General features: G+C 55.2%; 1 protein-coding gene across 1 annotated transcript; it reads right to left on the reverse strand.

The window, feature by feature from the left end:
- Positions 1-9,631: 9,631 nt before the first annotated feature.
- On the reverse strand, positions 9,632-9,751 carry CHC_T00004890001 (hypothetical protein). The gene has a single exon (XM_005716304.1). The coding sequence runs from the start codon at positions 9,749-9,751 to the stop codon at positions 9,632-9,634; it is 120 nt and encodes a 39-aa protein (XP_005716361.1).
- Positions 9,752-12,575: the final 2,824 nt, after the last annotated feature.

Genomic DNA, 12,575 nt, shown 5'->3' on the forward strand with positions numbered 1-12,575 from the left:
CGTTCTCGAAGACGGCCGACCGTAAGACGCGGCCGTCCGCTTCTCCGGAGTGCCTATAGGCTGCCCAATCGTGGGGAGCAATGGCCACGCGGTGTAGCCTCATAAGCGAAAAGCTGACTTCTGCAAGGCGACGCGTGTTTTTGAGTAGGCGAAGGGACGGGGGCTTACGTACAGTCCCGCGACCATGGACAGGACGAACTCACGAGAGGGCGACGACCCACGATTAATAAGGTAATCCGCCATTCGATCAACGTACTCTACCTCGGCCAAGCTATAAGCAAAGGTGCGATCGCCGACGATCGCAGTAGGGATCTGGTAGGCCGCCCCGTCCCCCTCCGCGAGGAGACGCCCCAACACGAGGGAGGCTTCCTCCCCCCGACCCGCCTCATAGACCTTGCGTACACGTAGCAAGTCCGGGCGGAGGGTCTCACGCGCTAGCAGTTCCCCGACGGTAACCCCCGAGCGGGCATAACGACACCAGGTGAACTTCAGGCGGTCGAGAGGGAGCGGCGTCGATCGTTCAAGTGGGACGCCGAACCACTCTGACGGGGTGCCACCCGAGCCCTCGCCGGGCCGTACAGTACGAAGCGGCGGCGGCGACTGCACTCCCACCGACCCCTGACGCAGCAAGCCGGCTCGCTGCGTCACTGGTTCGTCAACAGAAGGCGACAACGAGATGGCAGGTCGACTGCATGAGGCGGGAACGATCTCGACGGACGACGTCGACTCACGGGAGCCGCGAACCCTCTGGAACGGCTGATCTGTGGACCACGGGCGCACGACCGCGCCGGGTTGCCTCGTGATACGCCCCTCTGGGGGCACGAAGCCAGCGACGGTCGGCCGGCAGGGACCAGGGGCCCTAGAGGGAGGCGGCGAGGAGCACGGAGGCTCCGGTACGGCGGCAACGGGGCCGGAGGTAGGACCTTCGATGGAGGTCGGCATACCGACCCGGATGGCGAGACACCCCACGAACAGGGGGACAACCACAGTGGTGTGGCGAGAATGGCCAGGGCCAGAAAGAAAGGAACGAGAAGCCCCCACTCGCGAGGGAGCGAGAGGGCGGCGAGGGAGAGAGCAGTGCAGGGAGAGCGCGGCCGTGTGGATAGCGGAGAGGTGGAATACGCGCGATGAGGGGGACGGGTAAGGTGGAATCCTGGTCAAGTCTAGGACTGCAAGGGGGGGATCCGACATGGTCGCCTCTACAAGCCCGAGAGCACTGACCGCGGACGTTCAGCCTTGAGGGGGGGGCGGTGTAGTATAACCCCCCCCTGGGGGTTTAAATTAGATTAGATCAAGAACTAGATCAGCTACTGTAGAGCGTCGAGCTCTACAGTACCACCGCGCGTGTCCACGTGTACACCACGGGGACAAGGGACTTGCGCATACACGTGTACACGTGTACAGCGCGCGAACGAAGCGCGCACGCACTACGAGTGATACGTGTACTGTCAGCCTCGACATAGCTGACAGTATTACAGTGCAGGCCGACCTGCACTACAGTAGCCCACTACAGTACCACGGTACTGTAGTGTTATGATAGAGTGTTTTGTATATTAAATATGGAGCGGACCGACGGCGGCGGAAGGGGACAAGCACGGGCTTGTCCTCAACCGACCGCCAAGGTCAGTCGACCCAGCTTATTCTAAACGTCGCCTTCGCTCTTCGCGCGCGTTTAGTCGGAGCCGAGCCGGAGTGGACGCGCAGCACGCGAGCGAGCACGGAACCGCCTCCGCCCGTCAGCACTGGTACGTCACCCAGTGCTGCTCCGGGGCGTCGAGGCGTCGATCCGCTCGTGCGTGCGCGCGTCCCTGCTCGCTCCCGCTCTACCACCGCTACCCGGGCCCGAGCCCGGTTCCGTAGCTGGTTGGCCCGCTTCACCCCTTCTCCGAACCGGGGTCTACAGGTCGAACTGCGCATACACCTCCAGTCGTCTGGGGGTGTTTATGCTACAGAAAGGTGTGAAATAAAAGGTGTGAGAGACGGCTGGCGAGGGCAAGGCCATTTGATACTGCAGTGATCATGCGTCTCTCCACTGTGTACTCTGGTTTGACAGCTGGGAAACGCCGCACCTCTGCCTCGGCCTCGATGTTTGCAAAGACTCTCACTCGCACCCCCATGACACATGTGTCAACGTTAATCCAGCTTTTCACTACTTTTCTCCGCTTTTTCAAAATCTCCCTCGATCTGATTGTCTTATCCCAGCCCCGAGCCCCTGGCTACGCAGCCTCAACGTCTACTCAACCTCCCGCCCGCCCCCCATCTCCGCCTTCCCGGGCACTGTTCCTCGCCTTTCACCTCCCGGCTCCTCTCGTGCCATCTCAGACAGGACAAGACTTTTTCGAAGGGTACTCAAGCCATCCACCACTTCTCCTCTCGCCCTCGGCTCAGATTGCCGAGCATCAAGCAAGAAAATGGCAACAAACGCTTTTAACGCATTCTTTCATTTCCCTATACAGTAAAACAAATAATATGCATCCGCCCCACTCCTGCTCTATTTCTCTACGCTTTGCTCGCTTCTATTCCAACAATGGCGCCTACATTTTCACCATTCACTCATCGCTCTTCCCACCCACCGCGTCTTTCCAACCGATCACAAACCGGAATTCCAAGTCGATTTTCCATCCTTTGAGATATTCAACATTTCAGATTGCGCTCGAACACGTCCCGTCCTCCCTTGCCCGTTCAACTTCATGTGGACACCATGTAGTTGCAGTGCTGCGTCAGCGTTTTCGATCGAGTCGTGCGTCACTAACTGGACGTCCCCTCCGAGCAGCGTGTTGTTCAAGAATCACAACCACAACAATGGTTTTCGATACCGCAAACCGAATCACAGTGTCAAGCAACTGTTCGGGAGGAATCACAAAATTTATTGTTCGAAAACCTGACTTCAAACCATGCTCGATGAATATGCATCCCGCATCCAATTGAAATCGCATCTTTTATATGTTCTTCAAGCTGCTTACTATTTAACCTGATCTTCCAGCGTCGAGATCACCTTCTGGTCTCCCAGAAAACCGAGTCACATAATAAATGATAGGTTCTCGGACGGTGAGGTAATCATCAATTAGGCAGTGCCATGCACTGTAGCTCTTGATGTGAAGGAGGACCTCAAAAAATCAACACGCACCTGTAGTATAAACACCCCCAACGGTGGGGGGTGTATACCCAGTTCTTGCGGAGACCCCGATCGGCGGGAAGACGGGAAGCAACCCCAGCTAACGGAACCGGGCGAGCCCGGGGTAGCAGTGGTAGAGCGGGTACGGTCGGGGACGCGCGCACGCGCGGGCCGATCTACGCCTCGACGCCCCGGCGCAGCGCTGGGTGATGTACCAGCGCTGACGGGCGGAGGCGGATCTAGGCTCGGTCGCGTGCTTGCGCGTCCCCTGCCCGCTCGGTTCCTAACTAGATACGGGCTAGTAGGAACCCGTTCTAGAATAAGCGGGGCGAGGTTGACCAAAGGCGTAGGTTCTGGACAAGCTCGTGCTTGTCCTTCCCCTCCGCCGTCGGTCTGCCCTAGTATTTAATATACAAGAAAGTCCTATCATACCACAGTACAGTACGTACTGTACTGTAGTGCTACTGTAGTCAGTGCGGGCAGTCCCGTACTGTAACGCTGTCAGCCATCGGGGCTGATAGTACACGTGTGTTACACGTATGTGCGCGTGCTGTCGTACTGTAGAGCTCGGGCTCTACAGTAGCTGATCTAATCTAAATCCAGTTAGGGATTATACTACAGCACCAGCATCAGGACCAAAACTATGGATATCTTGTCACTTGAGGTTCTTCTGTTGTGCCGCCATCTTCATTAGAGAGTTCAATTTTCTCGTGTTGGACTGCATTCATAGACGACGCTTTCGACAGGAGCTGCATCAGATTCGATCCCCTCTCCTCCTCACTAAGCGGCAGAGACTTGATGATCTTGAACTGGATAGCAACTGACGACGCAACAAGCTTCGCCTTTGCGCTATTTTCGATCGCCATCCCGACACGCTCGATTGACTTTGCCATCTTAAAGGCACTTCCTTCCGCTGCATTTTCAGATTTCTCCCGCTTAACGCCCCTTGGTCCGGAGCGTGATGGAGAAACCATTGCTATGTTCCCGATTGAGCTAGGACTGTTGCAAAAGTGGCCACTGTACTCATTGGACTTTTGTAGCGAAGCGGAGGTGCCCCGAATCCTTCTTCCACAAAATAACTATACCCTTGCCCATGCCATAAATTGTCTCGTTGGACATAACAGCCAACGGGGAAAACCCGGTCATTCCAAGGGCAAGCATGTTGAAAGGAATATCCTCACAATTCAAAATCTCGTCTACAATATTCGTAAGCCGCTTTAGTGGGGACAAATTGTATGCCATGAGAATGGACCGATAAGCAAACATTCCCTTCGTTAGGAAAACGTTATACCCTGGGGATACGTCCGTGGAATAGGTCTCGGGGGTGGAATGCCATCCTCTCCGATAAAAGCCGACCAGTCTCGACGGGTTCTGCTTCCACACTTCAAACGCCACTCCAAACGCGGACCCTGGCAAAAAATATCATCATCACAAATGTAGACGCAATTTGATTACATTTGAGATGACAAATACCAAGTGTTCATTGACTCATTCTTCGGAAACAGAAAAAAGACTTTCTCGTGCGAGGCCTTCTCGTGGGCCTTTTTCGCGTTTTGCCACACCACTCAAACCTCCTTGACAAAAATTTCGCAAACCAAACCGACAACTCTAGCCAACTCTCTCTATCATAGGTGGACAGCAAAACGGATACGCCATCCTCCCCCTCAGAAATCACAATAGTTGTTCACAGAGCAGTCCCACCCCCCACATGCACTGACCTTCTCATATGACATGCCGCGGGAGGCACATCCTTCACCATTTTGCACCATTCAACCATCGCCCTAATCGTAATGTGGCCCGTCTCGGCTTCCCAGACGTTCCACGGCTTCGCATCGACCGAATAGTGTAAAATATCCGTCCTCTGCATGCTCTTCTTCCTCACATTCGCATATCGGCCACTACCCGCGATGAGTCCGGGAAGAAGAGGCACATGTTGCATTTTTCGTGCGGCGTGCGGAGCAAAAAACACACGCGCTAATCGCGCGTGTTCCACACACATCCCCGCCCCCGTAAAATCTACTCCATCATTAAACGGTTCCACTTCACTGTTATCCTTTACTGCGCTCCTTGAATGTTCCACAAGTGGTGCGAGAACTCTACATGCAGCCGTATATGATCTGCTTTGCTCGTGACAAGGAAATTTTTCTCTAGCAATGCCGCAAGTCCAGTACTACTCGAGGCGGGCACTTCCTGCTCCACATGTCCAGCATTAATGTGGTACAATTCCACACCGCGACCCCCGGTGGGAGATGACAACCGTCGGGACGGGCGGTTACTACTGTACTAATCGTGCACGCGCCCTCTGAAAGCACAGTAGTACCTCCCGGGCGTACACGTGGCACAACCGTGGCGCCGGTCGTGGCCACGGGCACACGTGTGCGACCCGTCCGGTAAGTAATTAGCAATTAGTGGTTAATGGTACAAATTAGCCAATTTAGTACAGTAGCTGGTATACAGTATGAAACAGCTACTGTAGCGGGACAGGTGTCCTGGCGTCCCACTCAGGGGTTAAGACCGGGGGCACCTGCCCCGTTCCAGTAAACGGGGGCAGACTCGCCTCCCTTCCCTTGACGGCTTTTGCTAACTCCGTCCGGTTTTACCTCTAAGTCTCAGGCTTCTAACCCGTGACCGGCTGTGTGGATATAGCACCTCTACTCAGCTGCGCGTCACCGGCCACGTGTGCCTTCCCTCTTTACGAGTTCTTCCGATCGGTCCGCGCTCGCGTGGGTACCCCGCGTCGCGCGCTCCCTCACACTAATCCCCCCTTGTTTCCGAGTGGTCGGACATGGGTAGTTATACCACAATTAACACTTGCTACTACACTCGCCTCAAAAAACACCTCCACTATGGAGTTATTGGCGGTGTCCTCCACGGTGGGGTCTTCATCAATATATGTCTTCACAATCATATTGTGGATGATAACGCAGACATCGCTGATGAGAATGATCCCTGCGTCGCTCCATTCATGACGTTCTTGTCGGAGGATTTTGAACCGTCCTTGTACGCATCCGAAGACGCGTTCAACATCCTTTCTTCTTCCCTCCTGCCGATTTGTCATGTGACTATGTCTGGCGTTTGACGGTGCATGTATTGGCAAGACCAAAATTGCCCATGTGGGGTAGATTCCATCTCCCAACATATAAAATAGCCAGTGTCTAGGCTCTCCGTTCATGTAAAACCCTTCCGGTAGAGTCATACGACGGTCGCCACCAAGGATATCATTGAATAGGGGACAATTATCTAAAAAAGTAATGTCGTTGTTAGTACCCGCCCGCCCAGAGAACCAATGCCAGCAATAAAGATCTGAATCCACCATAGCTTCGCAACTGATAGTAGACAACTTCCCAGCTTTCGAGTTATGATACTGCCACTTGAACTCTTTGGGACAGTTCTTCCAGTGCAGGTGAATGCAATCTACGCAACCACTGCAACCAATGCAGCCTGGGAACCCCGATGCGGCATATTTACTTCTATTTCCCGTAGTTCTGGTAAAGTTGGTTGTCAGTTGAGAAGCGTGAGCCCATATTTTTGCTTCATTGCCATTAAAAAGGAGCGAAAGTATGTACGCTGTGACTCAACACTTATACGGGCCATGTCGTCCATTTGCTTGAACGAGAAGCCCGTGGCGAGACGACGGAGGGGTGACAGGATTTTCCGATGCGAAGTATGCCCGTGTTTCCCAGCAGCATCTTTCTTCCGACGAAACACCGCATAATCGCTCACTAGTTCATTATGAAGCTGATTATACAGGGGAACGGGAATGCGGAAGATGGAACGAAAGTTGGACGGGGGTCCAAGTAGTCTGTGAACCAAGGGCACAGCCCCCGCTCGATCGTCCTGGAACTGTGCACGCGTCCGACAAAGCGGATACGCACTGTCGCGGTTTGATCCGCGGTGATGGCGTTGAGTAGTGTTTCAATGACGCTTTGCTCATCGTCATCGTCCAATATGTCTGCTATTGTGTCGTCTAGGTCCGAGGAAGACGAAGAACTCATTGCTTGTTATGCTCGGTTTGGTTGCTCACGAAAAACGAGCACAGCACGTCGCCGTTACAGGCCTCGTTCTCATGAGCATACTGCCTCTCTGCGTTGACCAATGAGTGTCAAGATTAGCCTAGCCTACCCTAGCCCATGGTCCAACTGCAGGGCACGTATTTAGCACGTCGATCAATAGACATGCGCCGATTTAGTACAAGTCAAATATTGCCATTTGGTCCTTTAACGCGTCGGTGTACACGTTGTGTACGCGGATGAAGCTGCTACGGGAAATAGCGAGTGACCGCCGAACACTTGGCGTCAACTGAGAATCGCCGCCTCGCTCTGCGCGCCGCTGCCGCGGCTACTTAGGGTCAGTGGCTGGCGCGCTGCTCGCCTCTCCGCCTTTCTCCCCTTATGTCTATTTCTCTCCCACCCTGGCCCGGGGCCCACTCAGGCCCGCCCTCTCCGTTTCGCTTCACTCACATGTCCTTTTCTCTTACTTGGTTGAGTCTTTACTCTATACTCTACTTTTCTAGTCTACCGATAGTGATTGCGTAATTTTACTGCCGGCCCCCCGTCCGATATCTTAGGAGCCGAGTTCGATCGTAAAAGTACCACTATCTTCATACATATTTAACAGGCAGCGATAGACGTGCTCTAAGCCTTTGAGCACTCGTCGCCCATTTGCACTTTTAAGACCTTTACTACTGTACCTTGTCATATATAACCTCTGGGCTGTAATGTATACAGTACGTCGTCGGTCTGTAATGCCCACGTGGGGTTCGTCCGCCTGTAAGGCACACGTGTAGTCGCGCGCCTGTAATGAATCCGCGGCGGCGGGTGCTGTGACAAATTACAAATCTTGGCTGTGATACCACACTCGATGATTCTTTAAAAGGGGCTTGGGAAGTGTTGTTTATGTGTACCCTTCGGTACCTCGATGGGTGTATTTATTGCAGTTTCGCGCACTGTACAACTCCACGACACTTTAACAGTTTCTGAGCAGCTTTCTGTTTTGCGTAATCTCTCATTATTGATGAGCTCTGTCCCGACGCACTGTGGCGTTCGGGGCTTCGTATCCACTTTCTTTTTTTGGCTTGTGGGCGGGAACTGGTGCTGCGGGTGTTTGCCTTCGTCAACATCTGCGTTGCGCACTCTAAATTCCCGCAAGCTGGTCGGTCGGTTGGCGTTCTAAAATAATAGCAGACTCTGTGAGTCTATTCATCACTTTGGGAAACGGAAAGTGCGCGTTGGACTTCTGATCGAGTACAGCGCGTAGTAACGCACGGGTGACTGTTTGCACTCTGTACGCACACACGTTGCCTTGTAATCTGCCGGAACGCGCAAGTGAGGCAGGCAGGCTCCGGACGAATATTTGCAATCGACACGCAGGCCGTGGATCAAAAAAAGAGGTACATTTGGTTTAATATTGGCCCCGGCCGTTGACCCTGGAGTTTGCTCCCAACTCGACGATCTCCTCGGGGTCCTCATCGCACGGTCCTCCACACCGACAGCAGAATAGGTATGCCGGATATGAGCTGGTTGGCGAGCAGGGCGAGGATGACGGCGCCGACGGCTGCGTGGGCCCCGCGCACGGGCACAGCGGCCATCCACGGGACGAGCATGACGTTGACGGAGAGAGCGAGCAGGACGGCGAGGCCGCCCCACAGGTGCGGGCCGGGGAAGAGGCGGCCCGAGCGCGCGTACGTGTTGCCCATGCCGAAGAAGCAGGCTGCCGTGGTCAAGCACACCAGGCCCGCGGAGAGCTTGTGGTGACGGCGGTCCATCGGACGGCCTGACAAAAGTCCCCGCGAGGACGGCCGCGGGTATACGCGCTTGTAACGCACGCGGATCCCCAGAAACGCCGTGTACAGGAAGAGCAGGATTGCGAAGCTCATGAAGAGCGGGTGCAGCAGAGAGGCAGCGCGGGTCGTGTATAGGTCGAGGAGGAGCGACATGGTGCCGCGCGATGGAATGGAGCGGGGATGTGGGAATGTCTGTGAGGGCGGGGCGGAGGAGGCCGCGGGTGAGGTAATATATATATATAGGATTTATGGGTGGTGAAGTCGCAGCGGAGGTTGCGATTTTGTTCGTCATCACGTGCTAGAGGAGTTCCGGCTGGTGCAGTAGAAGATGCTTCTGATTTAATTGTTCATCGCCTGTTTAAGGATTTGCGGTTGGTGAATTCGGTGTACAGTATCACAATGATCAATTATTTCATTCTTCATCTTCTGACAGTGTGATTTTGGAAGCAGAAGTATTTCAGCTGGAGGCTGGAAGCTGCAGAATTTCGGGACTTTGTAAGTACTGTAATGTTTCACCACAAACATGTTACGGATGTGGAGGCAGGCGCACAGCCATGACGGGGCGTGCGCACCCAATCAGGGCGGCGCGGTCGATCTCGTCGGATTCAGATATGAGTGCGCCGCACTAATATCTGACCCAATCAGGGCGGCGCGGTCGATCTTGTCGGATTCAGATATGACTGCGCCGCACTAATATCTGAATCCGACGACGACAACTCAGACCTCTTGAGTTGTCATAGCAAAGACATGCATAGGCATGAGAACAGGGACAAGGACCAGGAAGGGCGCGGGTTTTCTCTTGGAGAACAGGTTGTGTATTGTGTAGAGGAGGGATGAGGAGCAAGGAGTACCATTGTCAAGTGGTCAAAAGGGCGCCTTGAATTTTGGGAGGCCTTGCTCGGTTCGCTCGGTTGGACCCTACTGCGAGTCTGTGGACTACAGAACCTCACGAATGTTGTCACGCAGCCGGTGGACCTGGAGGCGGGGCAAATGGGTAAATTTAATTGGAACGGGAGCAAGAGCAAGGACCTGGAGATGAGGCGTAGATAACGGCTAGACACAGAGCAGCAAATGGAACGGGAGCAAGGGTCTTGACGGATCAAAATGACGCGTCGCCGATATGCAAAAACAAAAAAGAAGTATCATTGGCTGCGAGGGACCTCGTAAAAGAACACTACCAATGAATAGGTCTGCCGAGCCGCCACCATACATATCTCAGAAATTATTCTCTAAAAACAAGACATTCTGAGATGCAGGTACGATACTCTTGATTCATTACCCAATTGCATTGCAAAATGAATCCAAAGGGTCGCCAACGGCAATATACCCAGATATCCAAGCCGTCACATTCGTTAAAACCGAGTCCCACATCTCCCCGCGCAAAGTGCTCATCTGTTGCTTACTCATTGCCCGCCAAAACCTCCCTCGGCCCACACAGCTGCAGCCTGGGCCTCTTGCACCGCAACCTGTCTCTAACGGACTCGCGTCACGCCACGCCACCCCCAAGTCACCATGTCCGCCCCCTTTTCCCAGGGCCGCAACAGCAGGAAGCGCAAGAAGGCCCGCGAGAACCACTCGCCCTCCCCTTCTTCCTCCCAAGAGCGACCCACATCCCAGTCGCACCCAGACACCCGCCGTGAGAACTCCTCCTCGTCGCAAACCATGTCGCCCGCCGTCTCGGGTGAGCCCGGTGGAGAGCGCGCCGGGTGGGACGTGGAGCAGGGCGCCGCTGCTTCCACTGAAGACGAGTATGTATCAGAGGGGCAAGAAGGCAGTGACTTCGCGACGGATGAATCGAGCTCGTCGCACGCGATGGACGCGAACCTCAGCGTGGACGACGAGTCAGACGCCGACGCTTCGTCCTCGGGGATGGCGCCTGCGTACATGGACTTCGACGGCCAGCTGGTGTTCAAGAAGAGCGATAACGGGAGGAAGCGCTCGTTCAAAAGGATCATTTATGAGGCCCTCAGAGGCAGGGCTATGCCGACGAAACCGCTCATCGCCGCCGTGCTGTGGGCGATCTTCGCAGTCGTCATTTCGTGGGTTACGAGAAAGGGGTACCGGCCGCATGAGGACGGTGACTGTAGGTGGTGGTGCTCGCCGCTCGCCGTCGATGGCGAAGCGCTTAGCTACGTGGGCTTTGCTCTGTTTTTGCTCACCACGTTTCGCGTGCAAGAGTACGTTGCTGCATGCGCCGTTTTGACGTCCAGGGCGTGACTTGGTCTCGACCCCGACTTACCAGTTATTTTTTGGGTTTCCGTGTGCAAAGGTCGTACGCGCGGTACATGGAGGCGGTTCGGGTGTGGACGAGCATCGGCGGCACGATCACCTCGTTTGCAAAGTATGTGTGCCAGGCGTTCGAGGCCGGGATGTTCCACCGCGGGGACCGCGAGCGCCTCCTGGGCTTTCTGGCTGCGTTTCCGGTGGCCTTGAAGCGGGAGCTACGTAACGAGCGGGACCTGCGGGAACTCAAGGGCGTGCTGACGACGGAGGATCTGGCTAAACTGCAGAACGCGCCCAGCATGCCCTCGTATTGCTTGTACGTCCTGTCGGGGTACTGCTTGACCGCGAAGAGAAGCGAGAGGGAACTGCCGCAGACGTTTTTGGTGGTATGTATGGAGGACACTCAAATTCAGGCTCACGGATGAATGACGGGAGGTGAATTGTGGACTCTGACGTGTGATTGACTGCGTGTAATACTGCAGCATCTGATCCGGTGGATTGCTGACTTGGCGGGCGCGGCCGACACTTGCAATCAGATCAAGACTATGCCGGCGCCGTACTCTTACATTTCGTAGGTTGCCTTTTTCAAACTCTTCTTTTGTTGTACGGCAGAGCGGGGTCGTCATCTAACAGGGCGAGTTGTATGTTTTGTTCGCGAATCGGGATGTGCACTGTAGCCATTTGAACATGTTTCTCGGCTGTTGGCTATTCTTGTAAGTTTTCAAAGCACTAAGGGTACAATTGTGTCGACGCAGACCGTTGCGTGGCTGGTTGCGATGAAGCGCGGGACGTGGATCTAACTTTAGCGGTTCCTGGGTTTCTGCATGAATGGACAACGAGCAGTTTGCCGTTTGCGCTCGTCGAGTCTACAGGATGGGGCACGATTCTGATCGTGACGTTCATCGCCTACGGGCTACTTGGGGTGGTGCAAAACGCCGCCGAGCTGGAGAATCCCTTCGGGACAGGTAGGTGCATTTCGTTAGATTTGTTGTCTGCAGCCGAACAGCGTCACGGAGCGAGGCGACCCGCAGTTGAATCCCATATCTAACCATCCAGTGACGGCGCGACAACACTTGCAGACTACAACGACCTGCCGCTGGGACGGCTGGCGCGGAACATCCAAGACGCGGTGGCCGACACGTACCGCAACTCGAAGCGGGGGCGGCACCTGATCGTGCACGAGGTGTCCGACGAGGAGCTGAAGGAGCGCGGGGACTATTGGCTGAAGGAGGACAAGAAGGACAAGTAGCGTTGCGGCGGGCCACCGTCCGGGGGGCCGGGCGGGGCGCAGCGGGCGGGGCCGCGGTATCGAGTGCATACACCGCGGCATGCACATGTGCAGAAAGGTCGGGGAATGCCGCCCGTGAGGGCGGGGGGGGGGGGGGGCAGACCCGTGCGCGCGCGTGCCAGGGCGCGCGCTCCCGAGTGGCGGCTTGGTTTTGCGTGCGGCAAGCT

Source organism: Chondrus crispus, genomic scaffold (genome assembly GCF_000350225.1).
Source record: "Chondrus crispus Stackhouse genomic scaffold, scaffold_258, whole genome shotgun sequence".
NCBI lineage: Eukaryota > Rhodophyta > Florideophyceae > Gigartinales > Gigartinaceae > Chondrus > Chondrus crispus.

Bases quoted from the DNA above. Each gene is read 5' to 3' on its own strand.
- CHC_T00004890001 (XM_005716304.1), bottom strand. From the start codon at position 9,751: ATGGTACTCCTTGCTCCTCATCCCTCCTCTACACAATACACAACCTGT.